Source organism: Dendroctonus ponderosae, unplaced genomic scaffold, assembly GCF_020466585.1.
Source record: "Dendroctonus ponderosae isolate FM_Combo_2020 unplaced genomic scaffold, Dpon_F_20191213v2 Dpon_F_20191213_5, whole genome shotgun sequence".
NCBI classification, from domain to species: Eukaryota; Metazoa; Arthropoda; class Insecta; order Coleoptera; family Curculionidae; genus Dendroctonus; species Dendroctonus ponderosae.
Genome location: NW_026018715.1, coordinates 4,336,804 through 4,355,887, shown reverse-complemented (window position 1 = coordinate 4,355,887; position 19,084 = coordinate 4,336,804). Strand labels below are relative to the sequence as shown.

General features: G+C 31.8%; 3 protein-coding genes across 14 annotated transcripts; 1 reads left to right on the top strand and 2 right to left on the bottom strand.

Moving 5' to 3' along the window:
* Positions 1–28: 28 nt before the first annotated feature.
* On the bottom strand, positions 29–9,181 carry LOC109546649 (N-acetylglucosamine-6-sulfatase). The gene is made up of 11 exons (XM_019917687.2): positions 8,842–9,181; positions 8,491–8,786; positions 8,347–8,406; positions 6,937–7,143; positions 5,343–5,495; positions 5,033–5,206; positions 4,677–4,872; positions 4,477–4,620; positions 4,249–4,421; positions 4,027–4,143; positions 29–1,683 (listed from the first exon to the last, which is right to left on the bottom strand). The coding sequence occupies exons 2-11, from the start codon at positions 8,635–8,637 to the stop codon at positions 1,537–1,539; spliced, it is 1,518 nt and encodes a 505-aa protein (XP_019773246.1). The 5' UTR covers positions 8,638–8,786; positions 8,842–9,181; the 3' UTR covers positions 29–1,536.
* Positions 9,120–14,708, top strand: LOC109546650 (vacuolar protein sorting-associated protein 26B-like). Of its 3 annotated transcripts, XM_019917688.2 has the most exons (12): positions 9,120–9,214; positions 9,268–9,596; positions 9,734–9,790; positions 11,735–11,878; positions 12,033–12,246; positions 12,309–12,492; positions 12,625–12,800; positions 13,051–13,215; positions 13,267–13,456; positions 13,537–13,589; positions 13,876–13,991; positions 14,064–14,708. In XM_019917688.2, exons 3-11 carry the CDS (start codon positions 9,788–9,790, stop codon positions 13,980–13,982), a joined length of 1,236 nt encoding a protein of 411 aa, XP_019773247.1. In that variant the 5' UTR covers positions 9,120–9,214; positions 9,268–9,596; positions 9,734–9,787; the 3' UTR covers positions 13,983–13,991; positions 14,064–14,708. The 3 variants fall into 3 exon arrangements, with proteins under 3 accessions (XP_019773247.1, XP_019773248.1, XP_048522924.1); XM_019917689.2 differs by lacking the exon at positions 9,120–9,214 and having other exon boundaries at positions 9,321–9,596; positions 14,069–14,708; XM_048666967.1 differs by lacking the exons at positions 9,120–9,214; positions 13,876–13,991; positions 14,064–14,708 and adding an exon at positions 13,673–13,862 and having other exon boundaries at positions 9,321–9,596.
* A 168-nt stretch (positions 14,709–14,876) lies between these two features.
* Positions 14,877–18,473, bottom strand: LOC109546651 (chromobox protein homolog 3). Of its 10 annotated transcripts, none has more exons than XM_048666971.1 (5): positions 18,400–18,473; positions 18,283–18,346; positions 17,981–18,221; positions 15,974–16,171; positions 14,877–15,588 (listed from the first exon to the last, which is right to left on the bottom strand). In XM_048666971.1, the coding sequence occupies exons 3-5, from the start codon at positions 18,162–18,164 to the stop codon at positions 15,422–15,424; spliced, it is 549 nt and encodes a 182-aa protein (XP_048522928.1). In that variant the 5' UTR covers positions 18,165–18,221; positions 18,283–18,346; positions 18,400–18,473; the 3' UTR covers positions 14,877–15,421. The 10 variants fall into 10 exon arrangements, with proteins under 10 accessions (XP_048522928.1, XP_048522929.1, XP_019773251.1 ...); XM_048666972.1 differs by having other exon boundaries at positions 17,981–18,192; XM_019917692.2 differs by having other exon boundaries at positions 17,981–18,183; positions 18,400–18,472.
* Between the last annotated feature and the right edge of the window lie 611 nt (positions 18,474–19,084).

Genomic DNA, 19,084 nt, shown 5'->3' with positions numbered 1-19,084 from the left:
AAGCAAGTTTCGGAAGTAAAACAAGAAACTTTTTCACAGCTTTATTGTCAAAGGTTTCAAATTAACAACATATGATTTATGAATTAGGATATTTCCCTAAGATAATGTCAATAATTTAATTCGGATTTTATAAATGCAATCCATAAATACTTTTTGCTACTACAGTTACTAGATTACATATCACAATCTAAGTCTATAAGTGTGATTCACTATGGAATTAATAAAGAAGAAATGATAAATTATCCAATTCTGAGGTTTTAATACATTGTTATGCTGCCTAAAATATGAAATAGTCAGAACAAATACATATACCTTTTCAGGTCTATTAAAATGTGATTAATTCCATTGCAACTCAACACTTCGATTACAACATAGAAAGAACCTAAACGCTTTCAAGTAAATAATTTTAAATTAGGAAAGTAGAGCATCACAAATTTAAATCACTTTATTATATTAAATTAGTAGATAAACAGCTTGTTAGCTCGAACATAAATGCAAAAATACTGACAAACTCATAATCGACAATGGCAAGAATGTATGCCGGTTCCAATGATTCCTTGAAACAACTAGAAGCAATACAATTCAAATTACTAATTCTGCTGAAGCTATTTTATAATAAAGATTATACAGTGGCTCAAAAGAATTACAAGCGAATTCTTCTGACGATGCAAGAATGAAAGCTTGATTTTTGTCAAGAATAAAACTTTACTTAAGTACTTTTTTAGCAAATATAAATAAGTACATTATTGAATAAACACTGTATTGTGTGATGCACATTATTCATGTGATTAAATAACTTATTTTAATTAATCAAAAATATTAATTAAATGATTCCATAGGTATCAGTTCTAAATCGGCACAGATAATGAATTATTCTTGCAATTACAGATACTTCATTAACTAATACTTTTTTGGCGCTCGACGCATCACAAAACACTTAACATCAAAACACTTGTCTATAAATCAGTTAAGCGGAAACTGCAATGAGTAATTAACAATCACAAACCTTTAAATATGTTCGTTGCTTTGCAAGTAAAGCGGTGTGTAAACTACAGTCTCTATAATCCCACTAAATACTTTTAGGTATAAAATTGATTAAGTTAAGTATATTTATTAGTTTCGTCATATAATACTAGTAAATAGTTAGTTTCAAAAATACTGACAGTTAATTTGTAAAAATGGTAGGAAACAGGAGTTGATATCGATTGCTTAGTTCATGTCAACAAAATTATTACCTATGAAAATAAATTAAAAAAAAAATTTTTATTCACAGGGCCGGACATTAAATAACAAAAAAAGGGTTGTTGCTTGCTTTGCTTATACTTCTATCTCAAATTCGAATCTTAAACCAAAAAATGCTATTGGAATACTATTGTTACTAAACATAAATCATAGAAAAATTTCTAACCGGTGAAATAACTGAATATCTGATGCAAAATATCTTGTATGCAGAACGTTAAAATTGACAACAATTGTACCGAAGTATCACCAGTTTATTGTTTTTCGTTGTGGGTCGTGTTTAGAAAAACGCTACTTTCATAAAGTCTTGCAAGACCGCCCTGAACACTTTCTGAACTTATTCAGAATATTGTTGTAAAACCTTATAAGCTTTGTATTCATTTGGGGGTATACATTTTTCAGTTCGTATGGATCCAGAGATAAATTATAGGCCTCGACAAAGCGCTGAAAAAAACAAAATTTTCAAAAATTACGCAATGGAATCAGGCAGGCAAAAATTCCGAAAGGACATTAAAATAAATATTTGTAAATATTGTAAAAAATCGTTTTTATTCTAGTAGCGAGTTTTGTCCATTACTATTTCAGTTTACAGTTTGTGCGTTGTTGCAGTAAGTGCGCTTAATTTATTTTATTTGATTTTTATTAGTAATACGATTTAACAAAATCTTGATACAATGCCATGTTAAATGTTATTAAACGGAAAAAATATAACAGTGGATATTTTTGATGATTTTCTCCTGAATTTTTGTGCCTCTCCTCAACAATTGTAGTGTTTTCAAACCTTAACATACATGTTATATCTTTAAACATTACAAACATTTACATACATACTATTTCGTAGTGTTATTTAATTAACGACGATATTAATTAATTTCACTTTGTAAATACAATCATTAAAAATCGAATAAACTGCAAAAAACATATTTAGTATAGAAAATATTTAATCTTTTAAAAAGTAAGCAATTTATAGCTTTAATATCTTGAACCGGTAATTAACAATATCTGCAATCAGCAAAGAAACTTTGAGTCTATGAAAAGTAAACAAATACTAATAGAATATTTAAAAAATGTAATTAAATGAGGAAAGTCCTAACTCAGATCCTGTTAACACCACCACTCGGCTTAAACAATAAATCCATAATTTGGGAAAATAATTACTCAATAAGAAGTTGTAAGGATTCAAATTTACGTAACGGTGTTCGCTACGTAAAGTCGTTTTATTGTCAGCATACATTATCACCATATTGTTTCTGTAGATTCACTCCCTGCGTCCCGCTTTATTTAACTAAAGTTACTTTTTTAACTTTAAAAAATTAAATTTTGTTACTCTATTTACTTTTAATAGTTGAATCAGAATAAGCTGCTATCATTTTTTTATCGATTTTTTTTAATAATTACATATAATTATGCATTGTTCACAGAAAACAATCTCAATATAGAAACCGCGCAACTTGAAGTGAAAAAATTGTCTAGCACTATCTAGAAAAAAATAATGGAACGTCCTGAATGTTTTCGAAACACACTGAGATCGACCCACTTTAACATTTTCTTTGAATCCACAAATAGGGAAGGAACAGCTGCGTATTATTATTTAGATTGTGATATCTAGGAACACGCTGAAGATGAAAATAAGCTATGCTACATGAAAAATATTCATAATCTCAAGTGGACCACAAAAATCTAATAAAGTGTGTGTGTATTCCAACTAAATATTTAAAGTTGACGTTGTGGTTGCCATAAACTAGAGCAATCCCATATAATATTGTAAATTCTCAAAATGTGTAAAAATGAAAAAAAAACCAAAATTTCGGAAAGACTAATACACTTACAGACAAAATGGACAAACAACCCTCACAACTGGACCATACTGAATCCCCTTTGTCTAACAAGACGGACAGAACATTCCCGTTTTCGTACCCCAACAGATACTTTACTAGAACACCTACAAACGCAACTGAACTAACGACTAAGACCTGTTTGTTTTGTGGGCCGGGAATTTTTTTTCTTTTTTTTTATCACTGATTGAATTATACCAGTGTTAGGAATAGGACTTAATTTTAGAATAAGCTAGGCTAAGACATATATGTACTACTCAAGGGCAGAAAGACCGATTGGGTCGATAGCCTTTTTCTATAGGAAATAAAGATTATTTATATATATATATGAAAAATAAATCGACAGGTTCTAGCGTTCTAGCTAAACTGTAAATATTCTCCATAACCAAATAGCTGAACTGAATATAATCAGTCTATTTGGTCTCTTTTGAACAAATCGTACAGATGTATAGAATTTTTTCCCTCGAAATGGTTTTTTCTCAATTTGAGTGATTGAAATCACCTTGATCCTGACCTGATAGAGTCAAACTGACCGCGGATTTGGATGGATGGATCAGGACAGACAAAATACTACCTCCTATATCAACCCCAAATTTAAAAAAATTGGTTATGTGGCAATTGAAGAGAGCACTTATTAAGAAAAACAATGGTTCAGATCGATTTATTTTGGGAGTTTTAAGAAGCTTTCTTTAGGCAAAAAACAAAACGTTTTTTTTTATATTAAGTTAAAACTACAGGAAACAAAAAAAATACATAAGTTATTTACCAAAGTGTCTAAATAACATTTATTTGGTGATAAGAAATGAGAAATAACCATTCAATAGAAAATACTCATGCGAAAAAAAAATTACTGCAAGGTATTTTTTAAATCGACATAAACATTATGGACTGCTGCTAGTCGATTTTAAATATTTTCAATCAAATCTAGTCGAATCAAACAAACAAAACTTACCTCACTATCATCAAAGCGGCAAAATTTGAAACGTAGCTCTTCGCGAAACTCCATTATGCAGGTATAGGTGTTGTTTCGACTATCCTGGCATTTACACCACTGATTAGAGCTACATTCCTATAAAAAAATCTTCAGATAATAAAAATTTTCATGCAGTTTTTCATGCGCATCGCATAATTAAGTCATCTAAATATCTTTAAGAGTCTTCCCCCTAAAACGCACCATCACATTTTCGTCATAGCTCCAAGGGCAAACCTTCTCAATCGTTCTCTCATTGCCTTCTCCCCAATACTCCATAAAAACGTACTTAAATCCGATTTTATTTCGTTTGTTTAATAGTTGTTTTTTAAAGCTTTTGCCGTCCATGTGGTGAGGCGGTTTGATTCCAGCCAAATCTAAAAGGACAAGTAATGAAAACCCGAAGCGGCTTGTGTTGTTAAATTATATTACCTAAAATTGTAGGAGCCATATCAACAGCAGATACTGGATATGACTCTAAAACTTTCTTTCCAACTCCGGGTCCACTGATTAATAAAGGAACTCGCGTATCGGCCTCGTATGGTTGGCGTTTGTCCCACGGCTGTCCAAACTGGCCTACAAAAAATTTATTTTTACACCATATGAACATGTTTATAACCAATTCTACACACCTATATGAAAGCCGTTATCAGAATTAACAATGAAGTATGTTTTATGAAAGACCTTCATTTTCTTCAGTTGAAGTACAATTCGCTCAACTAAATCATCAACTGCCAGCAGGGTTTGCAAACGCCTTCTTTGGATTTGGTTTAAAATTGTTATGTTTGATGGAAGGCGTTTCGGAGGCATTCTAACAATCCAATGTTTCTAAAAAATAAATATTTACTCTCTCTCTCTCTCTCTCTCTGCAAGTTTTTAAGCCGAGCATCATCCCAAATTAATTTGAAAACTTTGTCCAACTTTTTTATTTTCAATTATATTGCATATCGTAAAAATATCAAATTATTGAAAATAAAGTAAAACTTACGTTTTGTGAGCTGTAATTAAATGAAGGATTCTTTACAACGCCAACTCCAGGAAACCTGTTTATGTAACGTTTGGGTGGAATAAAGGGCGAGTGACTAGCCGGAGGTGCAACCATCATAAAAAACGGCGAATCTTCCAAAAACCGTTGATTTAAGAATGCCAAACTGTAATTAGCCTAAAACAGCATAAAATTTGCAAAATGTGGTCAAAAAATCAGAAATTCTGTGTAAAGCATGTGTGGGTTTTAAAAGTTGGAATATTGATCGGATGGTGAAAAGCTGCTAGTAAACATAAAAAAGCAAACATCGTACCAATAAATCAGTTAAGTATAGATTTTTCAACGGTAAGTTCGTCCCGTTAATGGACAATGTGTAATTGTAATATTTGGAATTTCCTTTCAATCCTACCCACCAGTCATATCCTTTGGGTACATGGGTCGTTCCACCAGCATATTTGGATCCATACTAGAAATATATAAATGAAGATAAGAACAAAGCAAAAAGTTTTAAAATTAAATTGATAATAATTTCCTTAGTGATATTTAGAAGAAACCCACTGCATTATTTTTTATTATTATTAATTCATAAGAAATCGCATGAACTGTTGATTTTTTAAACATACACGATATAATTTAGACAATATATTATAATATTATGGGGCAAAAAGACCGATAAGGGTCGGTTGCCCTTTTGTATAAAAAATAACGATTTTCACTACTAGACAATGTGATTTTTAACTAATTGTGAAAATTTGTTTTCTACTGATATAGGGGCGAAAATATGTTGTCTATTTGCTTTCGCTAGAAGATATTCTGAATGTAAACCCTAACCGAAGGAAGATATCGTCAGAATGCAAGAGAAGGTGACCAAGTTTACCGATAGTAGTTTTACGTTATTAGTATTTTCATAATTTGCTTATAATTACAAAATTAGGTATTTTACATGGGATTAGTTTATAATAAGTGTTACACATTTTTAGTTTTTCATTTTTTCTTGACAAATAATATTCAATTTGCGGCACATTACGAGTGTAAAAACTAAAAAAATGTTCAGTTTGAACTTGCCCATTTCCTGTGGTATTCCGACAATATTTCTTTAATTTTTCATTCTCCTAAAACATCAGAACTATCTTCAAAAAGAATTTTGATGATTGTGAAGTGGCTCTGGTCAAATTTAAGAACTTTAAATTGAAAGAAACTGGATAATTTTCCATTTACAATTTTCCACAAAGTGTGTTGCCTCAAGATCTTCCTCTTTGTCTACGTTTTGTTCAATTTGTACGAAAACATAAACAAATTCTGACGAAAATTTGTAAATTTTGTTTTAAATTAAAAGTTCTCAAAATGGCGTAAAAAATTAGTTTTGGATTACCAAAACCCAGAAACAGTTTTTCTTGAAGGAACATTTTTAATAAAATGTTCCTTTAAAAACGTTTTTAAAAATTTTTTTAACGGATGCAATAAAATTAAACAGAAGACAAGAATATCTAAGTGGTTGAAACGAGGATAGTTTCCGGAAAAACTATAGAAGCTAAATAGAAAAGGAGCTACATAAAAAAACAAAACCTTATATTGCAAATAACAACCGTTTACCGACAGATATTTATATGACAAACTCAGACTTAAAATAAAGTGCTCTATCCAATCTCAGAAACCTACCAAAATAAACTGACTCACTTTGTATACAGGGTGTCCAAGAATGATGCTCAAAGAATTATAAGGGTGATTCTACATGAAAAATAATTGTCACAAGTTTTTAAAACATTTAATCAATTTTTTTTTGGAAATATCCGATATTTTCGAGATTTCGCAAAGCTATCTACTAAACTGAACTTGAGACATTCAATTTCCTTGCAGTTTCACGTAGTTGCGTGTTATTTCGTAACACTCTGTATGCTTCGACTTACCTGATTTAAATATTTGCCTCCATAAAACGTTGTGTAATTGGCTTTATGCTTTAAAATCGCTGCCATCGAATGAGGTTCATGATGTTTCTGCCAATATTCACTCGAACAATTTCCAGCTAAAGAGTTATTAAATACCCCAATATTGTGCGGATATTTACCAGTTAAGATAGAGCTTCGGCTCGGGCAACAAATTGGAGTATTTACAAACTGTAAATAAATAAAATAGAATAGAGTGTGGCACAGATTGCGGAATCCAGAACGTGGAATTCAAAACTAGCAGGTTCAAAGAAACATAAAACAGAGAACATTTAAGAAATGGCTGAACACAAAAAAACGCAAATGATTATAACTTATATAAGCCAAATTCAAAGATCTTATTGCCAAAAAAAATGAGAGAAAAATGCAATGCAAGCAAGGAAAATTTAAACATGTTTTATTAATGTATTATAATCATATTATTATTAAATATATGAATCTCCTTAGAGATAATAAATGTTTACTTTCTATTGTTTTAAAACTGCGTGTTTTTTAAATATGTAAAATAAATAATAAGTTTCTTTTGAACTAATTCTAGATGATCATATATCCACTCTTCTTTTCTCAATTATATTTTTTGTCTCAAATTTAAAGCCTAGCTTGAGTCTATGACTTTATTCATTTTACATTCTTTATTTATTTATTTGCGAGTATATTTTACATTTACATATTATATAGATTCCGAATAGGGAGCGGGGGGCTTTAAAAACGTATTGTGCCCCGGGCGCCAGTTAAGCTCGCTATGCCACTGTCCAGGAGATTGGGAGGATAGAAAACGCTGGAGGCTGGGAACCGGAAGACATAGGATGCTATGTAACCGGATCTATATACAGGGTGTCCCGTAAGCACATTATCAAAAGGGTACTGCGATATTCTTTGGATCAAAAGACGTTCTGTGACTGACGATATCGGGAGAATGGTACGATGTATTTTAGAGAAACTCGTAAATTTGTTCTTATCCTTATGTAATACTCATATTTTGATAAAACAGTCGAGTTCAACCGTTTTGAACCAGTGGTGAATTCTTCAGTGTCGTAGTACAAAAACTACCAGAACTTTTTATTTGATGTATGAAATCAACTCAATTTTTTGGTTGATGCACTAATCATTTATTCGCAATTTTGTGCTCTTTATAAAATCTTGTAGCGTATCTTTCAACGTAACAGAAGCGTTAAAAAAAATAGGTACTCATAAAAAAAGGTGAAGCTTATCGACTGAAGAAAAGTGCGTAGAAAATAGATTTTTGTATACCCAATAGATGTGCAAAATTAAAACTGAACTCAACGAATACTTGTAGATTATTTAACAATTAATTTTTGTCAGAAACTACCTAGATACAGACATTTACAATTAGCATAAATAATAAATACTTACCGCATGAACAAAAAACTTTCCTCTGTCTCCAACAAGGTTCAATGTTTTCCTCATCGCAACCTGCAATATATATAATTACAAAACGGTTTCACCACAAAAAGGGGCAAAAAAACATATTCTTAAGGAATCTAGAAACACACTTACCAAACCATTTAGCATAAGGTCTTGATCATCAGTTAGGATATAAACGAAATTAGGAGGTGAACGATCACTATAAGCCTGTTTAGCAAAAACAAAGCATAAAAATAACTTGAAAAACAGAACTTTGGTGAAGAAAACAAAGTGTGCCATTTTAATCACGTTTAATTTATCCTATATCATAATACGTCTAATAAGAACTAAGATGAGATTAAATTTATGATGGAACGAGCTCAATTCCTTGACATTCTTGTGCGATTCTTACTCCGAGAGCGAAAATTCCAATACTTTTCACGAGGGCCCTGCAAAAAATCAATGTCGTCTAACCTCACTTCCCACATGCAATTAATTACGCACCATTTAAATTCGTTACGGTACAATCCTTTGAAGAACATTATAAATCTGCCTTGCTTAGGTAGTGCTGCGGATTTCCCCATCGCTTTCCTCGCAGGTAATTAATAGAAAAACTGGAACTTTTATCTTTTCAAAGTTTAAACTTTAACTTGACAGATTACTGATGGAAATGCCGGAAGCGGAACATCACAAATTTAAAGTAATCTTAAAGGCCTTATTTGACAACAAGTGTAGAAGGCCACTTTCTCTGAGGAAATACTTACTTTTCTTGTTTAGTACATTTTACGAAAGTGTATTTAAACATTAAAGTCTCAGTAAGGCATTATTAAATCTATATTTATGTAATAGTAAGAATGCGTCATATTTTATCGAAAGGGTAAGTTGGCAATCGAATTGACAGGGATTGCTTTTATTTATTACCGGTTTTAGTATTTACTAGCTTAACCTGACAGAAATAAAAGGATCCCGTACAAGTCTTCCTATAATTTTATCTAATTTTTTTTTCGCATCCTGTATACGTCCTCCTGAGTCAAGCCTGCAGCCTACAAGACATCTGTTTATGACAATGGAATTTGTCAGCCGTCAATGTCATACCAACAAAAATTCTTGAAGTTCCATGTTTTTATTTCTATTAATTATTGTTAACTCCCATAACAGTTAGTTGCATTGAAAGATTAATTGAATTATTGCAGTAAAAGCTTTATTATTCAGTTATTGTCTATAATTTGGGTTCATCATTTCCTGAGCCTGCTGTGAATGTAAGTTTTGCATCTCTATATAATGGTTTGCATGTGAGCTGCATTTGAATATGTGTTACATCAAAAATTAATACTTATTCGATCTGTTTTCTCTATTTAACAGCCATTTATTACCTATATTTTTTAAATTATTTCAGTTGTCGAGTGTACTGGTAGTCGAGTGACCGAACTGGTAGTCTTTGGATTTAAGGATGGTAAGTTTTATCAGAAATGGTAGGCGTATATACTCATTTAGTTTAGTATTGATAGCCCACTTATTAATGCCTTCATTGATTACTGAAAATTGATCCAGTTACATACCTATCAGCAAATTGTTTTTATAATTATGTCTATATGTAATTAAATAATTACTTTAAGAATTGTATGTAGATGACGTAGGTCGGAAGTATCTATAATATTCATCTGGTCATTTAGATTCAAAGTGTAGACCCTCTTGTTTAATTTTATAGCATGTTTCCTGCAATATATGTGATATGTAGATCAGGTGGCATCCTTCGCAATAATAACCGGCACGATTTATCATAAATGCTGTTAATTTTTTTTATCGGGCAGTTTATCACTAGGTAAACAATTTTAAATTATATGCAGTTGTTGAAACTTCATGAAGAATTCACTTATTAGCTCTGTTTACTCCATGCTTATCAGTTGACATGGAAGATACTAATAAAACATAATATAAATATAAATGTAGTAGTAATGGAGAGTTTTGATGTCCTTTTGATGGGGAGGGAATTTCAGTATTTTGCAATTGTCGATTATAACGTTTAGTTAATGCAAGTAGTCAGTTTTAACGTAGTTTTGCATTCTGGGTTACCCCGAAATTTTACAGGGTGGCTTGTCCTATTTGAAGCGGTATCGGGCCTGAAAACGAAAAAAGACCAGTTTAAACGGGCCATTTTTTTTAATTAACTTTAAATTTGCGGAATTTTCCGAATTAAAGTTACATATCAAACTTACGGGGGTGTATCAAATGCAAATACGGCACTGACTAAATTTTTAATTATTTTGTGTTATTTTTTTGACACCAGTCATAATGCTAAAATATTTAAATTCCCTACATGCAGTGCAATAAATAACAACAATTACGTCTGATTCACGGACTTAGCATTTTAAAACGAAGGACAAAGAGCTTAGGATTTGTTAGCGCTTTGAAGCTTGCTTGATGTCACTCAACAAATGATGGTTTCTTTGTTTTACAACTTCCAGTTGATTATGATGGCTGGATATGAGGAGTTCCGAATTCACGTTTTTTTGTAAAATACTATTACATCATTATGATGTTTCATAGAACGTTCATTTGAATACTGGCCCTCACTCTCAATTTATTAGTATTTAAACTAGTTAAATAAGAGCGCCTTTGTTTATTATAAACACTTTACATGTTATACGTCGTGATAGTAAGCAAAGCAATTTAGATTTATCTCATTCATATCGAGTTACTAACAAATACAGCATTAAGCCGGTTTACTTTTAGTAAGAAATAGCATCCCGTCTGTTTGGACAAATTCCAATTTTCCAAAGACTTCTTATTGTTATTTTTTCATTTTTCTAAATCGTTTCAATGCGTTTATAGAACTTTATTCATTTATTTTTATATGAAGTGAATTACGTAATCGGCATTTTTTGTTTATACCAAATGGTTTACTGTTTGAAGTACTAGTTTCAATTATTTGGCAAAAATAGAATGAATTTTGTGCCAAAACCGGCCATCTACAATTAAAACGTAGAATTTCATGCGATGCTCGATATTAATTCAATCACATCAGTCAATCAAAATACAAGTAATATATATAGCAATGGAGCGAACTTTCTAATGAGCTGCTAAGGTTTTTTTTGTTGAAAGACTTGTCAATGGACCAAACTTAAAGAATTTAGTCAAGCTGTTGAGCCAAAAAAGTTACGATTCATCGAGCAAAAATGAATAGCATGGGTTGTCTAATTTTTTCAAAAGTTTGTGACGAAAAAATGTTGCAATTATTTTCGGATACCATGTCAGATTTTTAACTTAATAAAAAGATCGTCCTATAAACGTTTCGAATTGGTACTAACATAATGTATAAATCGATAATAAAAAAATTACAGCTGAGAAAACAAACCATTAACATTCACATTTTTAAATACTTAAACCTTATTTTCAGAGTTTTTTTGGCTTCGGTCAGTCTGCCGAAATTGACCTTTACCTTGATGGGCAGGAAACGCGCAAAACTGCCGAAGTAAAAACTGAAGATGGGAAAAAAGATAGACTGTTGTTGTATTATGATGGAGAAACAGTTTCCGGAAAGGTAACTTTTCTCCTCTATAAATATTAGTAATATATCTCCAACATACGAATATTATTAACTTTCTAATAGTCTTTAACTCAAATTCAACTGTTTGGAAGAACATTGGCTAACCATTTGCAAAAACTCAATACCTATTGCTAAATGGTTGTTTCAGGTAAATGTGAGCCTGAAAAAACCAGGCAGTAAGCTCGAACATCAAGGAATCAAAATAGAATTTATAGGGCAAATAGAAATGTTTTATGATAGAGGAAACCACCATGAATTTATTTCTCTGGTAAAAGAATTGGCCAGACCTGGAGAAATGATTGCTCACACGAGTTTTTCATTCGATTTCAGTAACGTTGAAAAGCCTTTTGAGGTCTATACTGGTAGGTCATACGCTAAAACAATGTTTTAAAGTCAAAATGTATGACAACGCTATCCATTTTAGGCGGTAATGTACGATTAAGATACTTTCTGAGAGTGACTATAATCCGGCGGTTGGCTGATATAGTAAAAGAATTGGATATAGCCGTACATACACTGTGTTGTTATCCAGAAATGAATAATTCAATCAAAATGGAGGTGGGAATTGAAGACTGTTTACATATTGAATTTGAATATAATAAATCTAAGTACGTATGGCTTGCAACATTCTTACATTATGAAAAATTGACCTAACAGGGGCCAAAGTCACAGAAAATTTTTTTAAATTTTATTTGTTATGAAAGCTTCCATTCGAAATCTGTATTTGAAATTGCTTTCAGATATCACTTGAAAGATGTAATAGTTGGAAAAATCTATTTTATATTAGTGAGGATAAAAATCAAGCACATGGAAATTGCTATTATCAAAAGGGAAACCACCGGATCTGGACCGCATAACTATACGGATACTGTTACTATTGCAAAATACGAAATAATGGACGGAGCTCCAGTTAAAGGTAAATATTAAATGCAAACAGCTTCTCGGGAGCTTTTTCTTCCTTCTATTTGCATCCAATAGAAATGTACCTTTCACAATTATATTGCTTTATCCGTAGTAAAATACATTCGTGAAATAAATTGATTAATAACATGTCTAATTTGGTTTGGTTGTATAATCAGATATAATAATCAATTTTATGTAGATATAGGTCATATAAATAAATGAATATTGCCCAAAAATATGTATGGAAACTTTTTTCTTTTTAGGAGAAAGTATTCCCATTAGGGTATTTTTGGCCGATTACGATTTAACACCTACCATGAGGGATGTGAACAAAAAATTTTCTGTCAGATACTTTTTAAATTTGGTTCTAATGGACACAGAGGACAGAAGATATTTCAAACAACAGGAGATTACCTTATGGAGACGAGGTTTGCATTTTTTAATTTTTTAGAGATTGTAAAATATTGGGTTGCTTGCAGGAGATAAAGTCAGAAAGCCAAACATTCAATCTCCAGCAATAATGGCTGGAACCCAGAACCTGGAAAATACTGCTGCTATCTATGGCCAGCAAAATGATGATAATGATCAAGAAGAGAACAAATCTAATAATCTGAGTCATGAAAATGGCGAACAAGCTGATACTGCACCTGTTAAAGAAGATTTTCTAAGGTTTGTCTCAATTGGATTTTCATCACTTGCCAAACCTGCAAAATGTCAACTGCTAAAACTAATATTTTCATTTGGTATAGGTCCCAGTCGGAAGACAAGTTGAATGATTCCGTACCAGATCCCTTTGATCAAGGTATGTTATGAATTAAATATTCCCAAATATTGGATATTTTTTGTTGAGTGCCTCGTTTTATTCGCGGTGTTTCTGCTTTCAAGACAAGTAATATCTATCTTCGTACCGAAAAAAAAGGGAAGTTCCTTAGATGAATTTGAAGGCCCAAAAATCGATTAAAACACGAAATAGGATTTGAACAGAATCAGTAAATCAAAAGAATACACTTCGCGCTAACGCAACACTTTTACTTTTCATCCAAAAAGTAATTTGTTGTTGGAACTTGGAATATAAACGATGTGTTTAGGTACTACATCGCCAACAGATCGAAGCCCGGAAAGCCAAATTCAGAACATGAAACGAGAGGAAGGGGATGGTCAGAACGACACAGGGGTTGAAAACATTGTTGAGTGATATAACCAGGTAATTTTGCATTTACGATTGCGTTGTTTATCCATCTATTTTGAATAAATCCTTTGACTTCGTATTGTCTAGAATAGATCTACAGTACTACTGTGATGCTAAGAAAGTGCTTGCGCTAAATTAAGGAATAAAGACACTAAGAATAGACTAGTGGTAATTGGCCAGGGGAAGCGTGTAAAACAACTATAGTTGTTTCAATGTAGAATGTAAAATAAGTAAGTTTTTTCTTTAAAATAACAATATATTCGTAAGAAAATTTTATATAATTTAGTAAGAGGGCCTTTTAGATGTTAAAATGTAAGAAGTAATTATTGATATTTATGTTTATAAAGCACACTCGATATTCACGTCGTTTCAATCACTTGTCGACTGAAATATAAATACTAGATTTAGACTCAACAATACTTACAGATGGCAATGATCTTAAAAATAAAAGCCTAATATTTAAAAATAAGTAATTGATTAATTGCGTAGTTTTCCAACCCCTGTTTCTGATTTCAGGGGAAATAGTTGTGTATTTTAATTGATTGTGGGCTTATTTTAAATTCTACATTTTAAAATTGGCTTTATAAACTAATTTGTAAATACTGTTATATATTTACCGTTAGAACAAGATTGAACTGTTTCTCTGTATATTCGGATAAGTTAAGAATTTACACAGGATTTTAGTTGTATATTGTTTCTCATATTAGCCAAATACAAATATTCAAGAAACAAGTATTTGTTTCGGGCAATTCCAATCTCTACTTAAATAACACATATTTCTTTATCCGGCTATTAAATAACACATAGCGAAAAAGGTATGACAAGAACCATTCAAAATCACACAATAATGGTTTGGTTCATCCGAAGCATTTAGTCAGCCAAAAAATAAAGCTCATCAAATTCAATGAACCAAAAGGAGTTTTATTAGTCATGAAAATACAGGGTAATTTTAAATGCCAGGACATCTTCTGAGAAGCGCTATAAAATCATGAACTATGATTGGTACTATGCAGTTATATGGGGTCGAAACATTCGAATTTGTTGCTCGAATGGAGCAAAAATATATCAAAATTAAATTGGTTAATACAGTTAATTCCGATTTTATAAGCATGCAAAAAGAATAACACAATTCCACATATTGGCATGCGGTCGTAGTCGCACCTCACACCCAGCAAATAATTTTCAAAAACTGCATTTTCACATCAATCTACTGACAGTAAAATGGTGGATAAGTGACTAATCAAAATAGAACATTGGTTTTGCATTGGAAGGTGAAAACCTTCCAATGCGTTTTCAAGCGGTGAAATTTTCAATGCCAATCGAAATTTTCACAAAAAACGAATAGACTGAATTTGATTGCACACTTTTCTTCAGAAAAGAATACGATTATAAATGTTCTTCATTATAAACTAACTTAAAACATAATTGCTACCATTAAATGCCACTTAATTCTCCTTATTATCGCCTCCTGCAACTTGAGCAGGTGGGTGCCATCTTAAGCGCCCTTCGTAGAACTTGATGACGATCTGGGGGCATCTAATATTCGCCTGTTTTGCTGGTACCAAATCTGCTTCATCAGTACCATGCCATTTCATTAAGAACATCAATTGCCCTGAACCAAAATTATTAATTTATTACTCTATTATCTGTGATTTTGAAGTTTATTCTAAAAACTAATTTGGTTTCTTACACAATGCAAATATGAGAACTGTGTTCAAAATTATGCTACAAGAGAATAATTAAGAAAGATTAAGACTGAAAAAAAACTCAAAAAGAGAAATAATATATTGATTCAGTAAATGCAATCAAATTATAGGTTTTCGTTTATTTAAATGCTGTTTATACTCTGAAGAGTTGGCAACAAATTATAATATTTTTTTGAAGGACATAGAAGCAGTTATAAGAAAGCAATGTAGGCAATTAAAAAAACACATTTGTCATTAGGTGTTTCCTAATTAATATTTAATTCCTTTTAAGGGAAATAAGAAAATATATACCTGGACTATCAGTTGCCCCAATAATTGTATCGGGTTCAAGGCCTCGATCAAAGCCAAGACATTTTTTGTCGTCTTTTCTAGGTTTTGAGTTTTTATTTTCTTTTTCTTGGCTACTTGAACTTAATTTTCGTTTTTTTACGTCGGATTCCTTCTTTTTCGCTCTCTCTGCTTCGAAAGCTGCAATCAATCCAGGACAATCTGGAATTCAAATAAAAAAATAATGTAAAATTAAGGTAGCAATGTAGGTTGTGAAGGGGAACAACTAAAAATGGAAAAGAAAACTTTTTTGTTTTCATGCCATAATAAACAGAGCATTTAAGTTTCAGTTTAAGTTTAAGTTCAGAAATTGTATGGTTGCACATATAATTAATAATAGAACCTGGTTTGGTGTTTAAAAGACTTTTTGAAAACCAAAGCGCAATTTCGTTAACTTGTCATTTGAACCAACACGGCCTAAATTTATACAGATAACATCATAAACAGTATTGTTTATTAGGATGAAGTATGCGAAAGGAACATCGTCTTCTTTAACTGCATGACTTCAACTGTTACAAATAAGAATTTCGATTGCATTGTTACCTCTCGGAGCAAACACCATTATTATTTCATTTAAGTACTTTAAATTTAGTTTTGGTAATAATATAACAAGTTTTTCTAAATACAATAGTACATAATAACATGTATTACAAATGAACTTCTTCCATAATCAACAATTATTTAAAATATTATAAAGAGTGATCCAACATAAAACAAGCAATCTCTGGATTTGAGATGAAACAGAAAAATGATACTAACAGCGTAAGAAGTTCCTATAAATATGTTTTCTTGGAGTTTTTTTTTGCTACGGAGGTCTGGACACTAAAAAGAATGTTTCTATTCAAGTAATCAAATAATAGTCGGTATAAGCACATAAATTGGTTATTTGATTAAAAGAAGACAAACTTTTAAAACAATTTTGCCTGATTTACTGTGTACTTTACCAGGTACCGGCATCTTCCAACAATTTTTATGCACCATGTTTCATAGAGGCGCTAAAATAATATTGTAGTGATCGATAAAACGAACAATTTTTGAGAAAAACTTACATAAGTAAGTTTTTCATAAGAAAAACGTTTTAAAGAACTTATTTAGCGCCTCCGTAGAAGCCCATAAAAAAATTAAATTATATTTTTGTTCAAATTCAAGTTATTGCCCACTTATGCTGGAAGTAGAAAGGAATTAGTAATTAGTACGTATGGATGACACCTCTGGAAGAAAATGAGTCAAAAAAACTAGCAGATAATGTTTCATGCAACGATGAAAGCTGTAATAAACAAGCAAACACAAACGGAAATTAACCATGATTGGATAAAAAAAATATCGCTGAACGGTGACTGCAAATTATAAAGTTAGTACAGGGAAATTGAATCGCAATCAATTAGGTACCCGTCAAAACATGCATAACACCCACTATGTAAAAAAATATGCTCAGTATACCTATAGAGAGTGAAAATGATGTGATATTGTGGAAAAATGTGATCTTCATACGTGTAGTTTTATAAAAAACGTTCAGCAATAAGCCAGTCACGGTATAGATAAAACGTTCTTGATAAGCAAGGTAACAAGCAAAATTTCGGTTGACGTTAACATTAATAAAATTTAACGATTTCAAAATTGGATAATTCCCTCAATACTAATTAAACCAAAGGAACCTATTAAGGTAATTAATTCCCTGCTTTGAAATTATAAAATCAACAGTTTCTGGGCATTATTTCCCTAGGTAGTTTCGTAAGGATAAAATGTTTTACTTTAGACTATTGATCACTTGAAAACATTCGGACTAGGCATTAAGTTGCTTTCAATAATTATACATTAATATTAGCATCAAATATATCTGGGTGGAATAGGTATTGCCGTTGTGAGCCAAACCACCCTAACATCGGTTTGGGTTCCGTATAACAAACGCATGCATCATTTAGTTGCACACCAAGGATATATTCAAAAACAAAGCCAAAACGTCCTACTTGCCGTTCATACCTAAATTCTCTTCAGGCTCCCACGTATTATCTTTGTCATCGTATCCTATCCACTTGAGGAAGTACTCTTTAACACCCTGTTCATTAACTCGACTATCTATGATTTTCTCTACGACATATTCTTCAGGTGCTGGTGGATCTGCGGCAGCAGGAACTGGGCTACTCCTCTTACTCATTTCGAGATATATTTAATCCCTGGAAATGCTTTGTTTAATTAGTTGATTTGTTTGGAACTAAAAGTAAGGTTGTGCCTCCTGCGCCATCAAACTCATAGCCAATAAAACCGGATCTTACCTGTGGAAGGCGAATGAGTTGAAGGGGCAATTGCTCAGTAAGTTCCAAATAAATAAGTTGCTTCCTATAAACCGCGAATATCACTAATTACAATCAATAAGCTGATGAAAACTATACCCGCTTTAAGCACAACAAATCAAACACAAAAGCCAATCTTGATCGACGCCACAGAACATACCCCCTTAGATTGAAAACTGCAATGATAGGTTATGGAGATAAATTCTGCTGTCCACCTAGCGGTATGAGCACACAAACTATGAGGAATTTCTCCGATATTTGACTCTTAATGATTGCATTCACCAAATATATCGAGTCAATAAAAAAACCCTGTTATGTAATATTTTATTCAATACGTAGTCAATAAATCAGTTACAACCATGTTTTGTTGCTTTCGGGACTATTTGCAACAAATGTTTGTTCCTGTGATGTACCAGTGTTCCCCTTGTCCGGATATTTTCTGAAAGATGATTGATTTGCTCGGCTCTGAAACAACAATGTGAGGAATTAATTTTCTGGCATTGCCTAAAATCATTTGTCGCTTCAGCAATTATTGGTAATGTCATTACAGTAATTGTAATTTTCGAGAAATAATAAAATAAATCTATTTCGTAGTTAAAAAAGTATCTGATAATTCAGCACCATCAATTTTTTGGCATTTAGAAGCCGCCTTCATTAACTTTATAGTTATCTGCCTCGAATGCATGTCTGCTCGCACAAACTGTATTCATTTATCTATTTATTATCTAGAATAATCAAACTTATTTGTTAGTTACCTGGCTTCAGATTTAAAGTTGGCACAGCA